This window comes from Coturnix japonica, chromosome 19 (genome assembly GCF_054131305.1).
Source record: "Coturnix japonica strain WE chromosome 19, WE-NBRP24, whole genome shotgun sequence".
NCBI lineage: Eukaryota > Metazoa > Chordata > Aves > Galliformes > Phasianidae > Coturnix > Coturnix japonica.
Window position 1 is genome coordinate 7,025,718 of NC_140681.1, and position 22,566 is coordinate 7,048,283.

The window sequence follows — 22,566 nt, forward strand, 5'->3', positions numbered from 1 at the left end:
ATGGAGAGAAACAATCCTGGTACACATGCATGCTGCACATTACCCATTACAAAGGTAACATTTCCACACTAATGACCATCTAGGAACAAGTACTGAAGATGATGCCACTGTCTATACAGACTGTACATGACAGACAAACAGGAATTCTGTTCCTTGAAGCTGCTAACCTAAGGCCTCTGTATGCTGTGTGAACAGACTCCTGCTGATGTTTAAATGCTTGTGGCCTGCATCAGTGAACAGATCAGCTGAAGTAACTAATTTAGCAACACAAAAAAGTTTGCAAAATTGCAGTCTTAAAAACCCTAGAAATTATTTACTAGTTTTTAAGTGAGCCTCTATAAGATAAACCTGTTTATAAACTATTGGCAATAGAACTTCATGATATCTATAACACATAATTCATCATATCTATAATACAGAGTAAACAGTACCAAGATGCTACTATCATTCAACCACACATACTTATACAGACACTTCTAATTAACTGCAGGTAGGATTAAACAATTAATTAGATGACACACTACATATGCAAATATGCATATAGCAAATATTCTACTTTCTTACTTTGACATCATGCGGGAAAATAGCTCAATAGATTTTGCTAGTTAAAGCCATCTAAGGAAGCAAAGTGGAAGAGACAAAAAAAGAGAGTCGGAGTTACACACCAGTTTAGGAGATCTGACTCCTATAGATGAATGAAAAAGTAAAATATGACATTGACTGAAGCAAGCTCAAATTCAACATCATTGACAAATGCAGTTATGGTGCCTGAAGCAGGTATCACAGCTGTCCACTAACACAACCAAAGCACAACAGCCAAGCACAGTGTAAAGCTTTTCCTCTGCAGTAATAACTTACTGTCTAGCACGTTAGTGTAAGCTCCTGCAGATACCAGTTTACACAGATATGGGAAACTGTGAACTACTGCTGGTACAGAGCATTCCACTCAGCCATCCTAGCTAAAGGACATCTATTTCTGCCATAGAGGCCAGAAGGACAAGCTAGAGACCTTTGTTTTAGCCACTATGGCTAAATCTGCCTAAGGCAGCTAAACAGAGCTCTGAAACTACATGGAGAACTTGGGTTATATTTATAGCATAAAAGCTCTTCAGGCTAACAAACAGTTATATTAGCAGGAGTTTTGTTACTAGTCAAAGTTGAAACAGTTTCCTAAAAAAAGCAAAACGTACCAGGACTTTTTAGTCTGGCATTTGTCAAAACCACTTTTAATCAACTACCAGAGAGTTGGGCTGGAATTCCTTCCACACTCATAAACAGTATAATTGTGTCAGCAAAAATTTTAAATACAAATGAACAGAGCTCAGTGTATGGAAGACCCGAACCTGAGAAGATCCATCAATTCCAGAAAACATTACGGTATATTTGTAGTTCATATATAGCAATAATTCACAAGTTCTATTAACTACGCTGTTAATTCCAGCAGCACAGAAAGGGAGCCATGTGACCAGAATTACAGTAAATGTATAGCACAGTTGACCACAGCACAATGCTCCTCAGATTTACTTTGCATGGCCAGATTAAATGCATAGCATAGTTTACCATAATACAATGCTCACCAATTTACTATGCATGGGCAGATCAATTATAATGTGCATTTGTTACACCCTTTCCCAGAGGGCCTCCAGCAAAGAGGAGCTGGCAGTGTGTTGCAGACACCGAAACATTTCATGCACCACTTGCCTCTGCCCATTCTCTTTCCTAAGCAATGGGAAGGGATGGGCTTACAGGATGAGTTCATTGTTCTCTTCCCATGTTGCACTCTATTTTCTTCCCCTCCCCCTTTATAAACTCTTATTTTCATATCACCAAACTGGAACAAAGAAACACTTTTTAAAAAATCAGCTCGTAAATATATAATAATACACACTAACTCCGTGAAAAGTGAAGTCAGTAGGCAGCATGCATTACCTGTTCATAAAATATAGAGCCAGTTTCAGTAAATCAGACATACAAGTCTTACAACGACTTAGCCTAAAGTCTTAAAGACCATCTTACACTGGTGGCTACTAAAAGGGAAGGTCTCAACAACACCTGACTTGTGAATACAGAAAGCACATTAACTTTAACTGAATCAGTTCTACAATCTAACTCACTGCACAGGTGTGTGTACAGGAAGGAGGAAATGAGAGCGAATGGCATGTGTGGAAGGAGTGGGAAGTGACAAACCCTTTTAGCTGTAGCTCACATTTATGTTACGTTAAAACTGCCCAGATATTCCAGACTCATCTGAACATATAAAGTGTGTTTTGTTCATACCACACAACCTCAGCATACACAACACAACAAGCACAACGCAATAATTGCTACAAGTCAGTATGAAAAAGCCCAGAGTTGTGCATGAATAGTCTGAGAAATGAGCACGGCAGATCAGCACAGTCCCTGCATCCGTGACCCAAGCAGCTTGGGAAGCTGCTGCTGACTGAAGGCTCCCTCCTCCTGCAGGCCCAAAACCAACACTGCAGTATCACATGATTAACTTCACACCATGACAGGCTGTTACAGGTCAGGACTCCTAAGATCTCTTCAGCTTGAAATCTGTCTCTTCCCATGAGAATATTTTAAGGAATTCAGCCAGATCAACTTTTAAAGCACCTTTTCAATTGATCTAGAGACAGGAGAACATTCTCCACAAGCAGCCCCAAGATGAACCGAGAGACCTGACTTAATACATCTCTGGTTAATCCTATAAAAGATGGGGTCTGAAGTTTCTCCAAAGGTTTGGAATGTGAAAGTACAGTCAGAAATGCACTCACCACTTGACACAGAAGTTACACCTTTGTTTCAGCAGTGGAGGTGAATATATCCTACCCATACACCTGCACCCACCGTCCTTCAAACAAACTAAAATAGAATTCAGCATATATGTACGCCGCTCCAAAAGTAATGCCTCCAACTTATTCCCATGGGAGCTACAACAGCTACAAAGAGCACAATAACACCATTAGTTAGAGCAAACTCTCAGCTACAGAACACTATTTTTTTCAAGTCATCACCACTAGCTAGTCATTTTCACCAGCCACCAAGAGCCTGCATGCTGCACACATAACAACCTGCATGTTCATCCAGAACATGGCTTCTCTTCCACTTTGTTGTCACCGCTGCTGAAATGCTCCACCCACCACCTCACTGTGCTCACAGCCACTGTTTGGTCTCCATGAATGATCAGCAGACACTGATGAATATCAATGGGTGCCACTTTTTCTGCATAGGGGAATCCAATTCCAGACCCCCGTTTCATGCACACTTCCATGCCAGAAGTCATTCCGACAGACTGCCCCTCTGCTGCCATCTGTCACACAGCAACAAAACACAATGGAATATTGGTGGGAATGTTCAACCTCTACTGCCATATCACCAATGTTGGCCTCAAACATCATAAAATAGGAGGCATTACTTTCAGGAAATTACTGAGACTTACTGAAGTGTTAGAGAGGAAAATTTAAATAAATGTGCTACACGCAGCTACAAAAGATACCTAATAAACTGAGCACATTCCATTGCTTTACTTGATGCCATTTTTATGACTTGCCCAACATGACAATGAATGGGGGTAGTGATGGCTGAAACAGTAACCTTTAAAATGCAAGTTTGTAAATACATGCTAAGAATACACAGTAAGCTTACGGTAACTTTTCTGAAGCTGACAGATCTCTTCACCTTTGCACCTGCCATCGACATCAGAACTATGCTGATAATGCTGTAAGCAGTACTTTCAAACACCAAAACTTCATCAGACAAGAGTTCAAATGCAGTAACTCATAAAATAGGTCTTTTATTACCCATAATAAAGATAAAACGAAAATTAAAAGCAGCATCAAAATAAGTATAAAAAAACATTTATTTCTACATAAACAAGAACCGTGGGATCAAGCAGACCACCCTACAGTTACCTTTTGAAGAGATTTTATTTTAGCAGGGCTTAGAGCTGTTCTTTCAGACAGCATGTGTTGCTATCACGTACGTGTATTAGGGATGTGACACCCTTACCTTGCAGATCAGAAATGCTACTTGTATGTATGCAATTAAGTAACTAGGTGAATACAAGAAATACCTTGTATTCTTCTGGAAGCTACTCTTGCTTCTTATTGAAATGAGTGAACACGGAATGAACACAGAGTAGCATATTTTAAGAACACAATTGAAATTTAAGCTTTGCCAGTTTCACTGTCAATTGACCAGAACAGCAATTAATCATTTAAAGCTTCCCCACTTGTATTGACAGAACTTACTTTAAAAAAGCCTCCTAAAATGTTAAACTAATTTGTTTCATGCAAATTATGTTAACATATCTGAGAGGGAGGAAGGGGTGGAGGTTATTCCTTCGGGGATAGCTGAGGACAGAAAGAAAAAAAAAAAAAAAAGGTTGCAAATACACAGGATTTAGTGATAATTCAGTAAACACACAAAAGAACTCAGCTGCACAATCTTTAAATATTCCATATTAACCTGAAGAGGTTTTGTGTTTGGTTTTTTTCCCAAATCTAAATAAAACCCAGCTTTTCAAATTTCAGACAAGCAAATAAAATACTGACTTTTCTGTTTAGGAAAACTATTCCTTTAGCAGGATATTTATTTGGAAAATAGAAGTACAGATACAAAAATTCTTCAAGCTGCTCTAATCTATATAAACTACCGAGAGCAATTAAAAGTTGCAGATGAACTACTGCACCTTGACATTTAACCAAGAAAAACTGACAGATATGGAAAACCACTCAGAACAGCCAATGCCCACAAACACAGTCGGGATCTACATTAGGGAATAAGCACATTAATTCAAGAATTATATACTTATGGAATTCATTTTCCCTTTTAATTAATAGAAAACCACCACCAACAACAAAAAAGATCACACTAATTTAAGACTGTAAGCACTAAAACTGAATTTCATCCTTAAGGTAATTCCTGTCTCTCCCATATCACATCTGTGAGCAGCATACCTAAATAATGACTTCAAAAAACTGCATTCAATAAAAATTTGAGAAAAAATATTTGCATGCCATTGCTGAATAAATAGCAGCTTTGTATAAGCACTCACCTATAACAGTCTCTTACTCATCGGTAGCTATGCTATTTATGCAGGATTCTTAAAATGGCGTCTGACAGCACTGCACTGCCTCATTCCTGTACTGTAGTTAAAATGGTAGCAGTTTATTCAATAAACAGTAATAACAGTATCTCTTGTTTAAACAGCAGCGCTATATTTGAAGCAGGCATCTAAAGATCAGAAATGGTGAAGTATGACAGAAGGACACCTGACATCCAAATGTTTAACTAAAAAGGCACAAGACGGGGTTCTGTGAAGTCACAGGTTACTAAGGAAATCACTCCATTTTAGATTCGCTCTCCAATTTGAGCCTCTCATATTTTATGTATCCTCCTGCAGAATCTCCTGCAAAATGCTACATTTCTAGTGTGCAATTAAAATACACAAAATGTGTTCTCAGCTATCTACACGCAGCAGTTTAAGCTAGTTACCTCTGCGACTGTGCCAAGCCAAAACATCGATATTTCATAACATTTACAATCTTCTCAAAACCTTACTGTTGTTTGGTGTATATCCAAAACTGCGCCACAAAACAGAAAATCAGGAGTGGGAGGGAGACCCTCGGTGTCCTGCAGTCCTCAGAAGACCACAAGCACTATAGCTGAGCTGAGGCCCAGGCATGGCAACAAGAACAGCTACAGATTTCAGAAGCTACAGGCATAATTCAAGAACAATCCTATATTTGAAAATAAATATTTATACTGGCTATATTAAGAATGCTAACATGCTACAACATAATTTTCAGCTCTCAGTACAAATCACAGATGCCACAGAGCCCAAAGGGTTAACCTGAAAATGACAAATAAGCATCAAATAAACAAAATTCAGTTTCTGTGCAGCCATTTCTAAGTTAGACATTAACCCATGAATACAAGACATCTGTTGAAAAATACATCAGAAAATACTTTCTAAACACAATTTCAAAGGTCAAACTAGATGGCCTACTACAATGGCTTTCAGTTTGTGGTTTGCAGACCCCTTGCAGTCAAATTCACTATAAAGGGATCCATAAATTCATGGGAAAATGTTATGTTTAACTTCCACAATATTTAGGTGATTCAAGTCAATCTCCTGAATTCCAGACAAAGAAGAGAAACTTCTACTAAGATTTATAACCCTTAAACCAGTAGCGCTGAACTGGCACCATTACTATGGAAAATTGATTACCACCCATCAGTTTTCAGCTATTGGATGCACACAAGCAATACACTTGGAAACAAAGCAAAAAGAAAAATAAAAGAAAGAGCAACAATAAAGCAGAAGTGATATCACAAAATGGAAGACGGGTCAGGAAGTACAGCCAATTGAAGTTCGTGAACACTGATAATCAGGAGCTACATTTCTAATTCAGTTGGCCTGTTTGTGATTTTTGAGCTTGAAGTCTCCTTCAGTACATGCTCCCTTAATATAATTGTAGGCTTTCCCCTACATTTCAAAACTTTTGCCTGAAGAGAGAGGGGAAAACATCACATTCAGAGTGGTTTATATTCTGCTCTTTTTTTCATTCTCACTATGTTAAGCAGTGTCATTTGTTTAAAGAAATCATTCATTTTTCCCTAGCGCTATTTAGCTTCCAACCAAAACAGTTTGCCTGTGAAGAATGAAAGAAGCATGGAGCTTTTAAAAAGCTACTGTTTTCATCATAGTTTATAGTCCAGATCACTCCTTTGTTTTTCTTCCACTGCATTCTTTGTCCAGCTAATTATAAAAGTAACAGGATGTTGGCACAAAACAATAATGGCTAATCGTGTTCGTACTGGGTAATTCAAAGTACTCGTTAGTAGCCTAAAAATTTAAAGTGAGATTATAAGATTAACTGCTAGTTACATTAGAACAGTGAGCGTTTAGTGCAAGCTGAATAAAACTCAGATTAATTGCTTCATGTACGTTCTAATTGTGATACTAACAAGATCCAGTCCTGTAAAATCTTGGGTGGAAAGAATACGTGCTTTCCCCCCACACAGCCTGTGACGACCACTTTAACAAAACCCCATATTCCATCTGTCCTGAACAGCAGAGAAACTGCAGAGTGCTTCTTATTATGCAATCTATGAAAGTGAGTGATAACATCATACCTTGACAAAGCACCAAAAATACATGAAATTCTTCAGCTTGGCTGAAATTGCTTTACTTAGATGGAACAAAGATGGTAGAAATTTCCAGAAGGCCTTTCTCAGCCTTGCCACTGCAATTGTCAATCTTTAACCTACCCTCTGCTTCTATTGGCTCGAGCACTCCATGGAGCAGCGTGATTGGGCTGATCTGTAAAACAACACTGCTGTCTCTACCTTGCCTCAGACATCTTGCTGCAATGCAGACATTTATTTTTTTGTGAACTATATAAGAATTATATTCGAGTGATTAAAAATAGGGAACTTCAGCAGACTCACGACGCTATGTTTCATTCCACGCACAAGGGCAGCTTATACAAATATGCCTCACTGTCAGCAATGTGTCTGGAGGTGCAGATTTGAAACAGATTCTAGTTTAACAAAACCTGTGGGAGCCATTTTAATACAAGCTTTTTGATTGCAGATCACTTACTCCTGCTTCCTCATATTAAACAAATATTATGTTGTGCAATTCCTGAGACTGAAAGTAAACTGCTAACGTGTATAACCTACTGTTAGGAAAATTACGTCCCAACATAATTTCTGTTTTTAGCAATCAGAACAAAAAAAAACCAGAGTAACATCTTAGCTGCGTTAGCACCTTTGCGTATGCTGAAAAATACATTCAAGTTGCACACAAAACTGCTATAACATGAAAGTCAGTGATACAACACAGCAGTGTTTAACACTGCAAACTGAGCTACACACACTTACATTGTAATTTTTTTTTTTGGGGGGGGGGGGGGAGGGTAAGGGGGGGTGAAGGAAGGGTAGGCAGGGGGGTTAAGCAAAGCTTGGTACTTGGAATAAGATACATAGAGAAACAAGTAACCACAAGAAAATGGCTATGTTACAGAATGCTATCTTGGCAACAGTCTACAGAATTTAACATGCAAGTGTACCCAGGCACTGCCATTTTTAAAGCTGCCTGAGCTCAAAGCTTCCTAAAATCAAAGTGTGTGAACTGCTAAAAGGAGGATGAAAATGATACTGAAGCTCAAAAGAGCATCTTTCCACAGCTTTTGTAATGATATTGGTGATCACTGAAAAACAGCTTGTTAAGCAAGCAGGCAAAGGTTACAATCGAAATCTTAATAAAGAGCACAAAATGCTCTTAATCAGTCACAATTTGAGCAAGTTTATGTGATATTATACTTTGTATACTTTCAAAAACATATGCTCATTAAGTATTATTTACTTTACTTTGTACGGTCTCTTCACAGCTGAGTACTCGCACTCTCATCACACCTCACAAACCTAACAACCAAACTGCGCTTTACCCTTATGAGTGTGGCAATTAAGGATCTACGAACAAACAGCACGAATATTTTTCACTGCTCTGAGGAAAACAAGAAGTTTCAAACTTTAGAAGCAAATTATCTAAAAAAAAACAAAGAAAAAAAAGCAGTGCATTCAAATTGGAACAGTTTACACGTATCAGCCCCTTAAAATGGACGCTAAACAAACCGGATTTTTTACATGGCTAACCTCTAAAATCACTTCATCTACTGCACTAACTGACCCAGTAAAAACAAAATGTTTGGAAAACTATTTAAAATGTTTAGAGTAGCATGCTGCTTACTTACCAACTGTTCAAGCACCCATCTCATTTTTCCAGTTAAGAAGATACAACAGGCTGGCAGATTTGGGAATTGATCAAAAAGGAATTTCTTGAAATAATTACGTAGCATTAAACCAAAAGTTAAAAAAAAAAAAAGAAAGAAAAAAAAAAAAAGACAAAAAACAAGAACGAACAACATGTACTACTGTCATGAACCACAGATGATTTTATATCCTCTGGACTCCACAACACAGAACTGTGGCTGATACAGTGTAAAACAAAAAGGCACAGATAAAAGGTACATTAGTTTACTCAAAATATGTAAAAGAAGAAAGCTAACAGTTAAAAAACATTTTCCATAAAGAATCAGATTTGCAAACTGATGTACTGCTGCATTTTATTGAGCAGCAACCCATTTCCAAAATCTGCAGCATAAAAACTCCCTTTTAAAGGAACAAAATATTAACCATACAGTGTCCCTCGGAAAGAGAAACACATTGTATTAATTATCCCTGCAAGAAAAAGAGTTCAATAATCATTTTAAGCTAAGATAAGCTGCATAAAAAACATGATGCAACAGCACACCACCACCTAGGCCCAATATCTACAATCAGCCATTAGCAGTTTTTGCTGATGTCTAGGTTTTTTTAAATCCCATATTTTTTCAGAGATAACTTATCTTAGCTATTCCATTCACTGTTTAGAAAGGTAAACTTGCCTGTTCTTCTGTCTGCCATTATCCCTGCTTGACTCCCTGTAGGGCAGTTAAATGCATCTGCTCCCTAGCTTCCATTTTCTCTTCAGCAGGCATGTGACACAACAGACAATAGTGCTGGCAAACTGCTCAGAGACAGAAAGCTTCTTTGGAATACCAGGATCTTGTTAAATTCTAAAAACACCATCCTCCTGTGAAGAAGTAGGTATGCCAAGGTTTTGCCAGTCTGCAAAATAAAGCTGTGGCTAATGGCTACTAACCATGTGACCCAAGAAAGCAAATTTAAACAGTTTCAACTTAATAAAGTGCTGTGGTGTGAGTTTTGCACAACAAATCACAGAGAATCACACTCTCAACCCACAACTCATAGGTCTTAGAGAAAAAAAAATGTAAAAAGTAAGGCTTACCTCTGTGGATGCATTGTTAACACAGTGTTATGTCAATACTTATAAAACATGGAGGACAGGCTCTCAGTACTCAGACAGAAAGGGCTTGGCACTTCAGCTTGATGATCTGTCTTCCTAATAAAAGCTAATCCAGGATTGGCTACTTTGGTAAATCTGAATGTAAAGCTTCAGGGGATTGGCTGAAACACTTCCTGAGCGATTATCTTTGTGCAGCTCTGGCAAGCAGGAGCCATCCTGTGCACAGAGAAGACAGGCTAAGCTAGGCCCGTTTCGGCAAAAAAACTCGAAAAGAACTCCCAAAAGCCGACTTCCCGTGTGAAATACGTAGATTTCCAAGCAGAGGAGAGCGAGCACAAACCGCCTGACTGAGCAAACGTGTCTCAGTGTGTCCCTGCTGAAGGCATTTGGCTATTTTAAACCTGAAGTAGGACAGTTCACCCAGGTCACAAAAACGATTCTTTACAAACAAAAAGCTAACTTCATCTTTCTGGTGTTTTCCACCGTGTTTCACACAGTGAAAGCAAGGCTACAGAAAGGGAACAACATAAACAAAGTGCACATGCACAGGAGGACGGATAGAAAAAAAACACACCTGGAAATTCAGACGGAATCCTCCAATTCCAAAATGTAAATACACCAACACCGGCCACAGCAACCATACACTGACAGTAGGACTTATTTGTTTGGTTTTTTTAAGACAACATGAGCCAAAACCTATATAGGAAAAAGCCTGATGGCTGATTTCTGCAGCAAGTAATCCACGACTGAAATTACTTCATCAAAGAGGGCTGCTGGCACTCAGTGCACTTCTTCCCTAACTATAAAAACGCTGCAGACAACGACCCAAAGGACGGGGATGGCAGCGATGTACACCCACAGCCGGGCCCCCCCCTGCCCCCACCCCGCGGCCTGCAGGGCTGCCCTGCCGCTGGCTGCTGTGCTACCGGCCGCAGCCGCCGCTTCCTGGCCGTTAACCCTGTCGCACTTGGTGCTTTTTAAGGCGCGAGGCAGGCCCTGAAAAGCGGCAGAAGCTCCACGTGGCAAATGATCGGTCCGCTTTCACACAAATGAGTTAACGCAGCCTGCTGGATTTGGGTTTTTTTTTGCTGGGCTTTTTGTTTTGAGCGAAACAAAATGGGAAATGAACATGTAAATGGCCCACGTAGCCAATGTCCAAACATTGTATCCAAAACTGCTTTAAGTCCTTTCCCTAAAATTCTGCACTTTGACTCTCTTTCCCAGTACAGCAAAAGTGGGAGGATTTATCACTTTGCCGGCGAGGAAGGAAGTGTCAAATGCAGATTAGGATTTCAAAGGTCATCCCTTTAGAAACGCTGCAGCAAGGCTTCGTGTTTTTGTTCAGGATTGCCTGCCTGCACCGGGCAGCCAGGCTTTAACATTCTGTTGCCATCGACAAATTACAAAGGAAATCATAGATGAGAAGGTGATTCTGAAGCATATTATGTATTGTCAGAGGGTTACTTCTGCAGAAACAAAAACTAAGGGGGTAGCAGAGGAACAAATTCAGTATCAAAACAGTAATGATCAAATCCTGAGCTAAAACAGCCAAAGCAAAATAAAGGTTCTTCCAACACAAGATTCAGGATTGTCCAAAACTACAGAAAACCCTCTGCCATCAATCAAGTCTATCTGCAAACAGAACATGTGCTTCATTAACTGAACCCCAGTGCTAATTACCCCAGAAACAATCACCATGAATAAAGGTAACTTCCACCTTCCCCCCCCCCCGACCCCAGCCTCAACCAGCTTCTCTCATGGTGCAAGTGCATTACAACCCAAATCTCTGCGCTTGAGAGCTGACGTGACTCATAACTAAGCTACTCAGTAAGATTAATACCACTACTCTGCGTTACTCCGTATTGAATTCAGATTATTCCTTGAGATATCACTGTCAAAGGAAAACCACCATCCTATCACCGTGCTTACATTCTTTGCGTTCCCGTGCTTTAGGTTGCAATAGAGGATTAACAGCCCACAGTTTAAATTCTCATCTCGTAAGTAATTCTGGAGTCCCTGCTGGAAGCATTTTCCCTTTTTAGCTTTGGCAGCATTTTTCAGGGCAAGGAGCAGGAAGGCTCATGGATTACGCTGGCACTTGGTTCTGTTTTAGGAATGTAGCAGAAATGACAGTGTTGCTATAAAGGGAATCGTACAGCCCACTGCAGCAGCAAGAACGCACTGGAAATGCATGATATTCAAGTGAACGCTTACATCAGTTTTAACAGTTCAGACCACTCCAGATTGGTTTCATTTTGAATGCATACTTAAAGCTCTATTACCACTCAGAGACACCAACTGCCAATACATAAATACATTCTGAGCCATGCAGTAACTCTAAGAAAGGATTATCAGACATTTATATTTATGCTTATTAAGAAACTGCTCTATTCCAATATTATTCTATCTACTAAAATAATAGTAATGCCAGTGAAGTACAGCAAGGAAATAAAACTAAACACACTGATCTCATCAAAGCTTTGTGCTCCCCAAGACATGATCCGGGAATGCAGTAGCGCTGATGGTGACTGGGAACACTGCCAAAGTGACACGCTCTGACCGATCAGAGTAAATGTGGCAGACGGAAGCAGAAGCAGCTTTAGAGGAGGCCTAGAGTCCTTTTCTCTTTGATTCGGGAAAATGGTGGCCCAAAAGCAAAATCTACAATTCTTCAGTCGTTAGAGAGAACATGGATAACAATGTCTAAAGTGTATCAGGCACACTGCTAACACAGCCATCATAATGCTGTCAGAATTTAAAAGGGAAAGCTTCAAGTATCTTGCTCTCTCATCCATCCATATCCTTCTATAACCAGATATATATACAGGCCCAGTAATTACCACGTAGGTACATCTTGAGAACTCAGAAGATCCTGTCAAATCACAATGAAGCCATGCCCTGCTGCACCTTGATCAGTTCTTTTACAGAGGAGTGGTCAATTTTTTTGGAGGGGGATGGGAAGGAAAGGAAAACAAAGGATAGAGACAGGGGAAGCTAGAAGCTTTGTAAAGCAGAAGAGAGGGCGGAGAGATTAGATTAGCTAGTATTTGTCCTTTTCAGAGCATTAAAGATGTTAAGGGGAAATAGGACTGTGATGCAGGAAAGAAAAAAAAAAGGCAAAATAGAAAATAGAAGGGAAAAAAGAAAAAGACAGGAACAACAGAGATTTCAAAAGGAAATTAAAAGACAACAATGTTACAAGTGCAACCTACTATTATTAAGAGGTTCTTTACATAGAACTGTGCCCACTGTGTAGAATATTCTCTCCAGGAAGTACCACTGCCAAGAAAGACAAGCAGAAAACAGTGCTGTACTGAATTATAAAATTCAATATACATTGGGAAGCCTTCAAATCTAAATAAATTTATATAGAGAGAGCAGTAGAAGATGGAGCTTTAAAAATAATGTTTGGAGCAGACACACAGAAGAAAATAGGAAATATATTCTCCAAGGATAAGCAAAACACAGGTGATAGAAGTTGCATTTAAGGTCTCATAGCTTGGTCCTGCATTTCCAAGTTCTTGATTGCAAATGCTAATTTCAAGATTAGGAACAAGTAAGACTGTAATTCAGTATCTTTCCTTGAAAGATGTGGGGGTTTTGTGTTGGCTTTTTTGTTTGTCTGTTTGTTTTTCTTATCTACTCACCTTTACTTTAAATCTACCAAAGTATCAGTAACTTCTTAAAGACGGAAGGACAAGAGCTCCATCTGACAGAACCCAACAATAAATATCTAGGAAGATGTTTCCTGAATTTTTAGAAACATGTTTGATGCTACATTTCCTAACCTGCCTGACAAGGCCGGTAATTCTGTGAAATATCAGCACAATGGACAATGCATTTCTGCCAACCAGGTAGCTGCCATGTCTGCAAGCTGAAAGGGCTTTGTGGCCAGATGCATGTACTTATCCTGAAGAACAATACATTCGTACACTTTCATTTTAGGTTCCTGGTTCTGGATCACACTGATCACTTACCGTCTATAGATAAAAATCTGATTTTGTTTCCAGTGCACACTGAGTATCTGATGCATTATGAAAGTTCCTCTTGACAGCCTTTTTTAGTATGCTGTGAAACTGCCTTAAGTACATTTCCTTGCAAAGGAAATCTCTATTCGTGTTTAATTATCTGCCAAAAATATCTTAAAAAAAAAAAAAAAAAAAAAAAATCCACCTTGAGCACCCTTGAGCCCTTTGCTTTAGAGCAGCTGTAGCTTTTCAAAAGAGATGCTACAGCCCATGTTATCTTAAGGCATAAGCCCATATATTTCATCTCTTTCACCCCTAGAGTTTGAAACAGTCTCAAAGACTTCACAGCTGGAAGCACGGCTGTTGGATATCCTGTATAAAACAGGATTCTTGTCGCCATATATTCAAATTAAGTGTTCTGTAGGAAATCCTAACAGATATCATTTATTTTCTATTTGATCTGAAGCTGCATACTTTCTCCAGTTAGCAGGAAAGCAGCTGTGGGACACATGCAGATACACTGTATATCAGACCTAAAGCATATTCACCATGCAACTGAATGGCAGCTGAGTAGCAAGCAGACTTACCATGCCTACTCTGCTCTTACATGGTAATGAGTCCAATGCACTTACTGCACATGGCAGGTCTATGAGTATGGAGATGTAAAAAGAACTAGGTACAAAATTCTGAAAGAAGTTTGTGTTTCACCATGGAATTCTATTGCTTAAGTGCCAGACATCCCGCACACAGCATTTAGTCTGACATCACATCCTTCCACACAAGATAAAGTCACAACTGTTAGGGAATATTTAGTACAGGGTCTAGATAATGCTAAATTGTAGTTCCATTACTTTGGTTTCTTTTTCCACCACGAATGTGCAATACAATCACTTTCACAAAGGTTTAACCCATAGTTTCACCAGCATTTGCCATTTCTTCCAGCCATTAGCAGTCAGCTCAACCACACTTCTTGCAGACCTGTCTGTAGAGTTCCACAGAGAACAGGAACAGTGGTCTGAATGCTAACTTTAACCCAGGAAAAGCACCCAGCCACAAGAGTTCACAACACTGTTGCTGCAGCAACACTTGTAGTGGCATGGCTAACAGGGCAGGAGAGGGCAGCCCACAATAATCTAAGAGATCACTATAACTCGAAGATAATTTTGTGGAACTACATGCTCAAGCACTGGATTGAAATTTTTACAGGATTTGCCTCATTAACAATGTTCTGTTCATACCTAAATGACACTACAGATCTGTCCTCATCTCCCTAGCCTTGTGAAAGGGCATGAAGGAAAAAAACACCTCTGAAATACAACCACATCTCTGTAGAGAAGAAGCACATTTTACAGTTGTGGCATTGTCTGTGAAGCCACGTAAAAGCCTTAGCCACGATCAGCAGGCGTTTCACTCACTGTATCTAACATCTCCATAAATAGTTGATTTCATTGTGGCACCTTTACAAACTATTATTTTTCATGCACTGTTGGACTTGCAATGTTCACTAAGTCCTCCTTATGAGGTGACAGGAATGAGGACTTGACTGAAACCGCGCCACTGTAAAATTGTTTCAAAAAGGGAGGCTCACTGTAGGGAGATCTATATCCACATCAAATAACATACTGCTGAAAGAGCAGAAGAAATCATGCTGCATTTAACCACCTTGTCAACAACTCAAGGGGATACAAGTATGTACATAGGTCGCTTTGGAAGTAATGCTTCCATTTATTCCTATGGAAACTACACCAGCTACAAAAAGCACAATAATGCTATTTGATAAACTCTAAGCTACAAAATGTTCTTTTCCAACACAGTCACTACAATTAGTTGTGCATTTTCACCAGCCATGACCAAGAGCCTACACGCTGTGCTCACAAAAAGCTGCACTGCATGGCTTGCCTTTCACATTGTTGTCACCACTGCTGAAATGCTCCACCCACCATCTCATTGCTCACAGTCACTGACTGGTCTCCATGAATGTCCAGCAAGCATCTCGATGAATGTCAATGAGTGCCATTTTTTCAACAATCCATGCCAGATGCCATTTTGTCAGACTGTCTCTCTACTGCCATCTGTCACACAGCAGCAAAACGTATATTGGTGGCAATCTACTGCCATATCACCAACAGCATAAAGTAGGAGGCATTACTTTTGGAGCAGCCCTCATAAATTAGGAAAACTCTGCAAGACTGCTCTGCAATTTATTTATTAAATGAACTTTGTTACATTCCATTACTATAAAGCCACAATATCCTTATATTACGCGTGGAAAATGTCAGAGTTTCAGGAATTCCAAAGAGAGATTGTATGCAACCAAACAAAAGTATATAGGGAATAAATGTATTTCTATGAGTAAATTCCCACAGGTCCAAGAAGAACTCAAGTAAAATGTCAGTTTGCCCCTTTGTGAAGCAGCACTCTGACTTTTTGTATAACAGTTGTGCTTAATCCTGGCTTTTAAAGACTTGCTGGAATATAACATACAAACTTTACAACAAGATGTGATGATACTCTGCATTTCAGTGTCACTGCTCATCCAGGAAATACCAAAACACTGCAGAAGAAGAAAAAGAATTCTAAGAATGTTCTTAAGTAACATTATACAACATCCATTCACAGGAGGGCAAAATTAGCACTGTGCCCCTTGTTTTACTGCCCTCTCCATCTCAGCTGTACTTCTTTTAAAAGCACCTCAGATTGCAGTCTTGTATCTGACAGGTTTTTAATGTCTTCTGTGCATTCTGATCTTTCTTTCAAGGGTAACAAGAGTGTTTAGGGAAAACAACCAGTACTGGACATTTGCATAGTGGAAACACTTTAACATAACAGAAGAACATTACCTAGGAAAAAAAGATTGCTAGCTGTTATCATTAAATTCTAATTTTCATTGCATTTGTGTTCTTCTTTGAGTGATGGTAGGAAAACATTTAAAATACCAAAGGAAAACCTGTACCCACAATTTAAAGTCTAAGGTACAAATCAAATCACATGATCACAAGACTGACAAAAGAAATGCTTGAAAATAGCCCACCAAAGCAATCTAAAGGATTACATTATCCATTCCTTGACCACTCTGGTAGTTTCATACTTGTAAGCCTTACCTAGAAGGAAAAAAACTAATTTACAAAGAACAATATGTTTTCTAAACTACAAATGTATCAAACCATAGATATTATTGGTCTACATGCCTCGGGCTCAGATCTCAAGTAATGCCTTAGAATGAAATTAAACAGGATCATTGAATTTATAGGAGCTTAGTGCTATTGAAAGGGTTCTGTAATTCCCAACCCCATTCCCAGACACATATTCCCAGTCCTTCCATTGCAGTAGATTCATTATTTACGTAGACCTTCAGTGAGACAGGTCTACTTCCTTGCTGCAGAAACTGCAGCAACAAACAGCAGGGGGAGGGAGGGAAAGAGAGCGCCCCTTTCAATGGCTAAGGGCAGTTAAATCACATTGTCTGTACTGCCCTCTTTCTTCCCCAAAGACATTGCTATAAAAAGAAGATTACATACAAATATTTGACACATTTGGACTTTCTGTGCTTTGACTTCTCAGTGCTAAAAATCCCCCCACGCAGCACCTGCCATTCATCTCCAGCTCTGTGTGCACTCAGTTCTTTGTGTTCCTGTAAGTAAAATGCTTTCCAGTACTTGGCCTAAGATCACAGAATACCCAATTTGGAAGGTGCCAATGAAGATCATAAAGACCAACTCCTCAGTTCTCATCTTTTTGCACAAATCCTTGTACAAAACAATCAGGCGCCTTTGTCCTGAAATAACTTACATCTCAAACCTGTATGCTGTGCTGTATTTGTTGGCTAAGGACAGTTTCTAAAATAAAGAGTTCTGGACTCCATATCTCTGTAGTTTTGAACAGTTCAGACACACTATATCCTTCACCTACTTTTGCATGTAACCTATTGAAACTGGATCCCAAAGCTGGTCTAGATATTTCTGTAAGAAAAATACTTTAAAATAAACTTCCTTATACATAAATAAAAATGGCATCTTCCTCAAACTTTCAGTAAATGATTAAAAAATAATCTATTTCTACCTACTTGATATGTAGCAATAAAATACTGCTACTATATCAATTGACCAAAATTATTTCCCCTCACCTTTCACATCAAAGGAAATGATAAAATTTCAGATATTTGGCATTTTTTTCCTACATTGGTTTCTAAGTTTGGTAGAAATGCAGCATCCCCTAGTGTTCATTTGTTCCACTGGAATGAAAAAAGAAAGGAAAAAAAAAAAGGTATGTTCAAATAATCACAAATCTAGAAAATGCTATTCAAAATATTTTTTGTAATAGTACTCAATATTCATTTCAAGATTTTGGCAAAAATGCTTCACTGGTTTTCCTGATAATCACAGAAAGTCTGAGGGTAACATTTCCTCATGCAACAGAGCTGCTGATTGTTCTGCAGCAGCATGAGGAGAGGTAGAGCATGTTAAAACCCATTGTGGTAACAAAACCAAGACCAAGGCAGACTCATCCTACACTGACTTGCCTGATTCTTCCATCAGCTGCTGCCACTCTGAGCCTCCAGAACAAACCTGGTAGCTATGTTCAGTTGTTTCTTAGTGACAGAAGCATGGAACAATCTGTCCTGTACTGTGATGGAAGACAAGAACTTACACACCTCTCATTATTCCAGGACACACTCTTCCACTGGCCACATCAAGTGTTCGAACCCACTGCTAAGTCTTATTCCATACATGTTTTTGCCATGTAAGCTACAGTTAGATATCCAGTCCTATGTAAACAAATATATATTGATGCCTCTTTGATCTCATTAGAAATATTTCTTCCCAGCGTTATTATCTCCCTGGCTGTTGTACAGATTAAGCTGGGATAAGCCAAATTTTTACAGGGAAAAAATAAAGCAACAGAACTTAAATAAGAAAGTTAAGATTGTACTGTTCAGTTTTGATCTCTGACACAGTGACAGTGGCAAGAGATTTGGTTTTGGACAAAAGTAAATAACATAAAGTGGCTTTTTTTCTTTCCCTTTTGTTTTGTAGTTTGGGTTACACAAACTTTATTTACAGGAACATTAATTCCATATAGTTTCTACTCCCTAATTCAGGGTTTTAATTTAATACTCTGAATCTCTAAGTTTACTTCAAAACTTTGTAGTTTATTGCACTTCAGAAGTAAAACAGATCAACAGTGGAATAAATCTTTTTCTTTGTACCAATTTAGGATACTTGCTGCTGGGTCATTCCACATCTAAGCAATACTAATGTAATATGTTGACACACTACTTTATAGACATGAGCTCAGCAGATTTCCAAGAAAACACATATTTATAAATATCTACTTAGTGAGAACAATCTTTAGAAATCTAGAAAAAATAAGAGTGCTTGTCCAACCAGACAATATATATTTATATATCAGACTAAAAAAAAGAGGGGGGGTTAATTTAAATTTCAATTATTTCTAGTCATCAGTTTTTCTTTGGCAGACTACTTATCAATGTATTAATGAAATATTAGTCATTGCATTGTAGGGTCATCTATTGAAATGTCAGTTTAATAGCTTATTACATAAAACCCTAGGGTGAAATCCAGGTCCTATTATCTCTGGTGATGCCACAGTTTCACCCAGAACATTCATCTGTTTTTATAATGCATGGAAATTACAGTCTTTCAAGGACAATAAAATCTGTTCTAGGCAAATTAAAAATTATTAATGTATCTAAGGCCTTCTTGTGTCTATTGAGTTAAGTAGTGAATGGTAACAATTAATAGAAATGTTATGTTGACAGAAACATTACAGAGAACCAAAAGTGGTTTTCCAACCAGCAGTCTCATATTTAGTTTTGTCTGTTTTCTTGTATTACCATTACTATTCTGCAATCCTCAGTACCTTTTTGCTCTGTCTATTTAATAAACACTAAAGACATGAGAGGGAGAATAAAATACTTTCTCCTTATAGATGACAAGGTAAATTTAGGTCTCTCAAGCCTGAGTAACACTATTTGGAATATAAAAGAAGGGAAAAGGTTCAAAAGAAGCGTGTGTATTCTCTCTCCCTTTTGAGCATAAACATCTCAAAGCATACTGAAATTCTGTTTTCATGCTTCCTTATGAACCACAATTTGCATGGAAAAAGCTGTAAAAAAACACAAGACTCTTCACTCCTTATTTAAACCATATGCTACATTCAAGCCAAACTAACAGACTTAGATAACATCAGGTATCAGAAGTTAATGGATATGGAACAAAAGAAGGTTTTAGTTTTAAGGTCAGCTCTGTAAACAAGTAAGCTATGCTAGCTTTGCAATGCTATTAGTACGAGAGAATATAGACATACATTCTGTATGCGTAAAAATCAAATTGCATAAAGACTGGACAAAGGCTTACTTGGAAATAATGCCCAAATTGTTTTAGAAACAATCAACCTAACAAATCTTTTAACAAAGATTTATAAGCCAAGTTGGATGGTGCTTATCTTAGACACATGACAGATTCTGCTTCCAAAATTTCTATTTAGGTCTTAATAGCAAGTAACACATGGTTTTGGTTCTGTTAAAAGCCCTGCAAGCTTTCAGGCCCTCAGTCTCCCAAAGGTAAACAGATATGACTTCTAATAAATGATCATGATTTTTAAACTGGATTTACTTACCCCATGACAATGAGTTTTTTCTTCACTGGATTTACTCAAACTCTGAATTAATTCGTCTTGTTGAACTGAAGCATAAAATAAAGGAGTCATTCTCAGTTACTTCCAAGAAGGTAAGCAGGTTCCAGGTTGATTTCTACAGTTCTGCAAAAGATGCCGATTTCACTTTGCTTTCTAGGTACTAGAATAACAAATTAACAAAAATAAATTCCTTAGAAGAAGGCTGTTTTTTGTTTGTTTTTTCACTTAGATGTTTTTTTTTTCTTTTTTCCATTAAGAATACCTATATTTGCTAAGCTCATTATTTTAAAGGATAGGACAACTAAAACGACCACGTGTGGTTTAGGTTGTATGTGCCCACATATAATACATGAGAAGTGAAATCAATGAGGTAAAGAGAACTTGGGTCATTAAACCCAGGACTCAGAGCTTAAATAACAAAAACACAGAACTATAAACCAAGCAGAGAAGTTAGTAGTCAGAAAAATAAATCTACTGTCCTTAGACCCACCTAGTTACCTCAGTTTGCAAATATTAAGTAAAAGATACCTCAGAAAACTAACTGTAAGCAACAGAAACATGGAGTTTTGCTGATCTTTCTCATACATATGTACAGTGCTTTAAGAAACAGGATTTACTCATTTGTCAGAGTTTAATCAATCTCAAGAGTGCTGAAAATGTTATAACAGACAGAAGTGATCACCTCACTATTTTAACATGATCCGATCATCAAATACCAGAGGAGTATGTTTTTTGTGTAAAAAAAACTTTATGTTCAGAAGTCATCAGACAGCTCTTGAGTCTAGATCTGCCTTAAAATTCATTGTGCTAAAATAATGTAATTAGTGGATTAATTACAAATTTTAAACTTGATTAATATATTAAAAGAAAAAACATTTGAAAAAAACCCTTACCTTCTCCCAAAAGAAAACATGCCTCTATGTATGAGACTAAGCAATTGATGTTACCTGCTCCTGAATTAATTTCACTTTGTTTCAAAATTCAAATAATATTGCTTGTTTGGAACTTCTGTGAGTACAAAAGCTGAAATTTATGCAATAAAACTATGTAAAATCTAAGAAGAACTTTTAAAGCCCTACACGTAAGGATCCTTTAAAAAAAAAAAACCCTACATAAGAAAAGCATTCAAATTAGCTTTCTCGCTCTGAGGCAGAACAAAATGAATGCTTTAAAATGCAGCATGTTAGTATATTCTGGGCTATGAAAGCATGGTTTAAGTCTATGGTTTTGGGTTCTCACATCTACTGACCATTCCCTACCCCCCCCTCCCCCCCTTTTTTTTTTTTTAATAAAATGATTCATTTTCTCCTGACATATTCCAGCAGCTGACCCATCTACACGCTCTTAAGACCTCGCAACGTTCCAAACCCACTTTCCCTATTAAAAACTAACAACGTTCTACTGATTCTCGAACTCGTGAGGAGACCTGACGGCCCACACGCTTCCCAAGGCCAGAACCGCCTCAAGCGCGGCCTCCACCGCACGAAGCCGCCTCAGCACTCACCGCCTCACGCACCGCCCGCCCCAACAACGGCACCCAGCGGCGGGCTCCACAGCCAGCCCCGACTGCCTGGGAAACACCCACCCCACTCGAGCCCGCTCTTCCAGTCCGCCTCACGATTTGCTTCTGGTGCTGTTAATCATTTTGTTCCTCAGCTTGATTGGTTAGAGCTCGAAAGGGGCGAGCGCTGGGCTGGTTGTATTTGCAGCCTCACAGTTCGGGGTCTCACCTCAGCCTGACTGACTGACTGACTTCAGTAAATGGAAAAGTTTCATCGTGTCCCATTGGTTCAGTAAGATTAGCAGTCGTATGGCTCAGAACTAAGAGTAATACTGAGTTCTGAGGGGAAAAAAACATATTTGCAGGTGCTTATTTTGTTTAATCTTGGCCTGCTTCTAGGGCTAATTCTAGAAAGAGGTGTTGAGGGTACACAATGAGTAAAGCTGAGCAATCAATGCTTTTCACTGCATTTTATGCTTTCTGTGATTTCAGCTTCAGCTGCCAATGACAGGCTTCCAAATCCAAGTTGTGGTACTGCAGGCATTGAATTTTTGAAGCAAAAA

At 38.6% G+C, this 22,566-nt stretch overlaps 1 protein-coding gene across 49 annotated transcripts in view; it reads right to left on the reverse strand.

Moving 5' to 3' along the window:
* ZMYND8 (zinc finger MYND-type containing 8) overlaps positions 1 to 22,074 on the reverse strand; it is a 62,463-nt gene extending 40,389 nt beyond the window's left edge. For 23 of the 49 annotated variants that reach the window (XM_085519603.1, XM_085519586.1, XM_085519593.1 and 20 more), the window contains exon 1: positions 9,860 to 9,935. In XM_085519603.1, the coding sequence (XP_085375729.1) occupies positions 9,860 to 9,873 (14 nt within the window). In that variant the 5' untranslated portion in view covers positions 9,874 to 9,935. Of the gene's footprint in view, positions 1 to 564; positions 616 to 5,056; positions 5,148 to 8,762; positions 8,847 to 9,455; positions 9,679 to 9,859; positions 9,936 to 20,484; positions 20,626 to 22,006 lie in introns of those variants that run through there. The other 26 variants (XM_085519610.1, XM_085519596.1, XM_085519607.1 and 23 more) reach the window with 11 other exon arrangements.
* Positions 22,075 to 22,566: the final 492 nt, after the last annotated feature.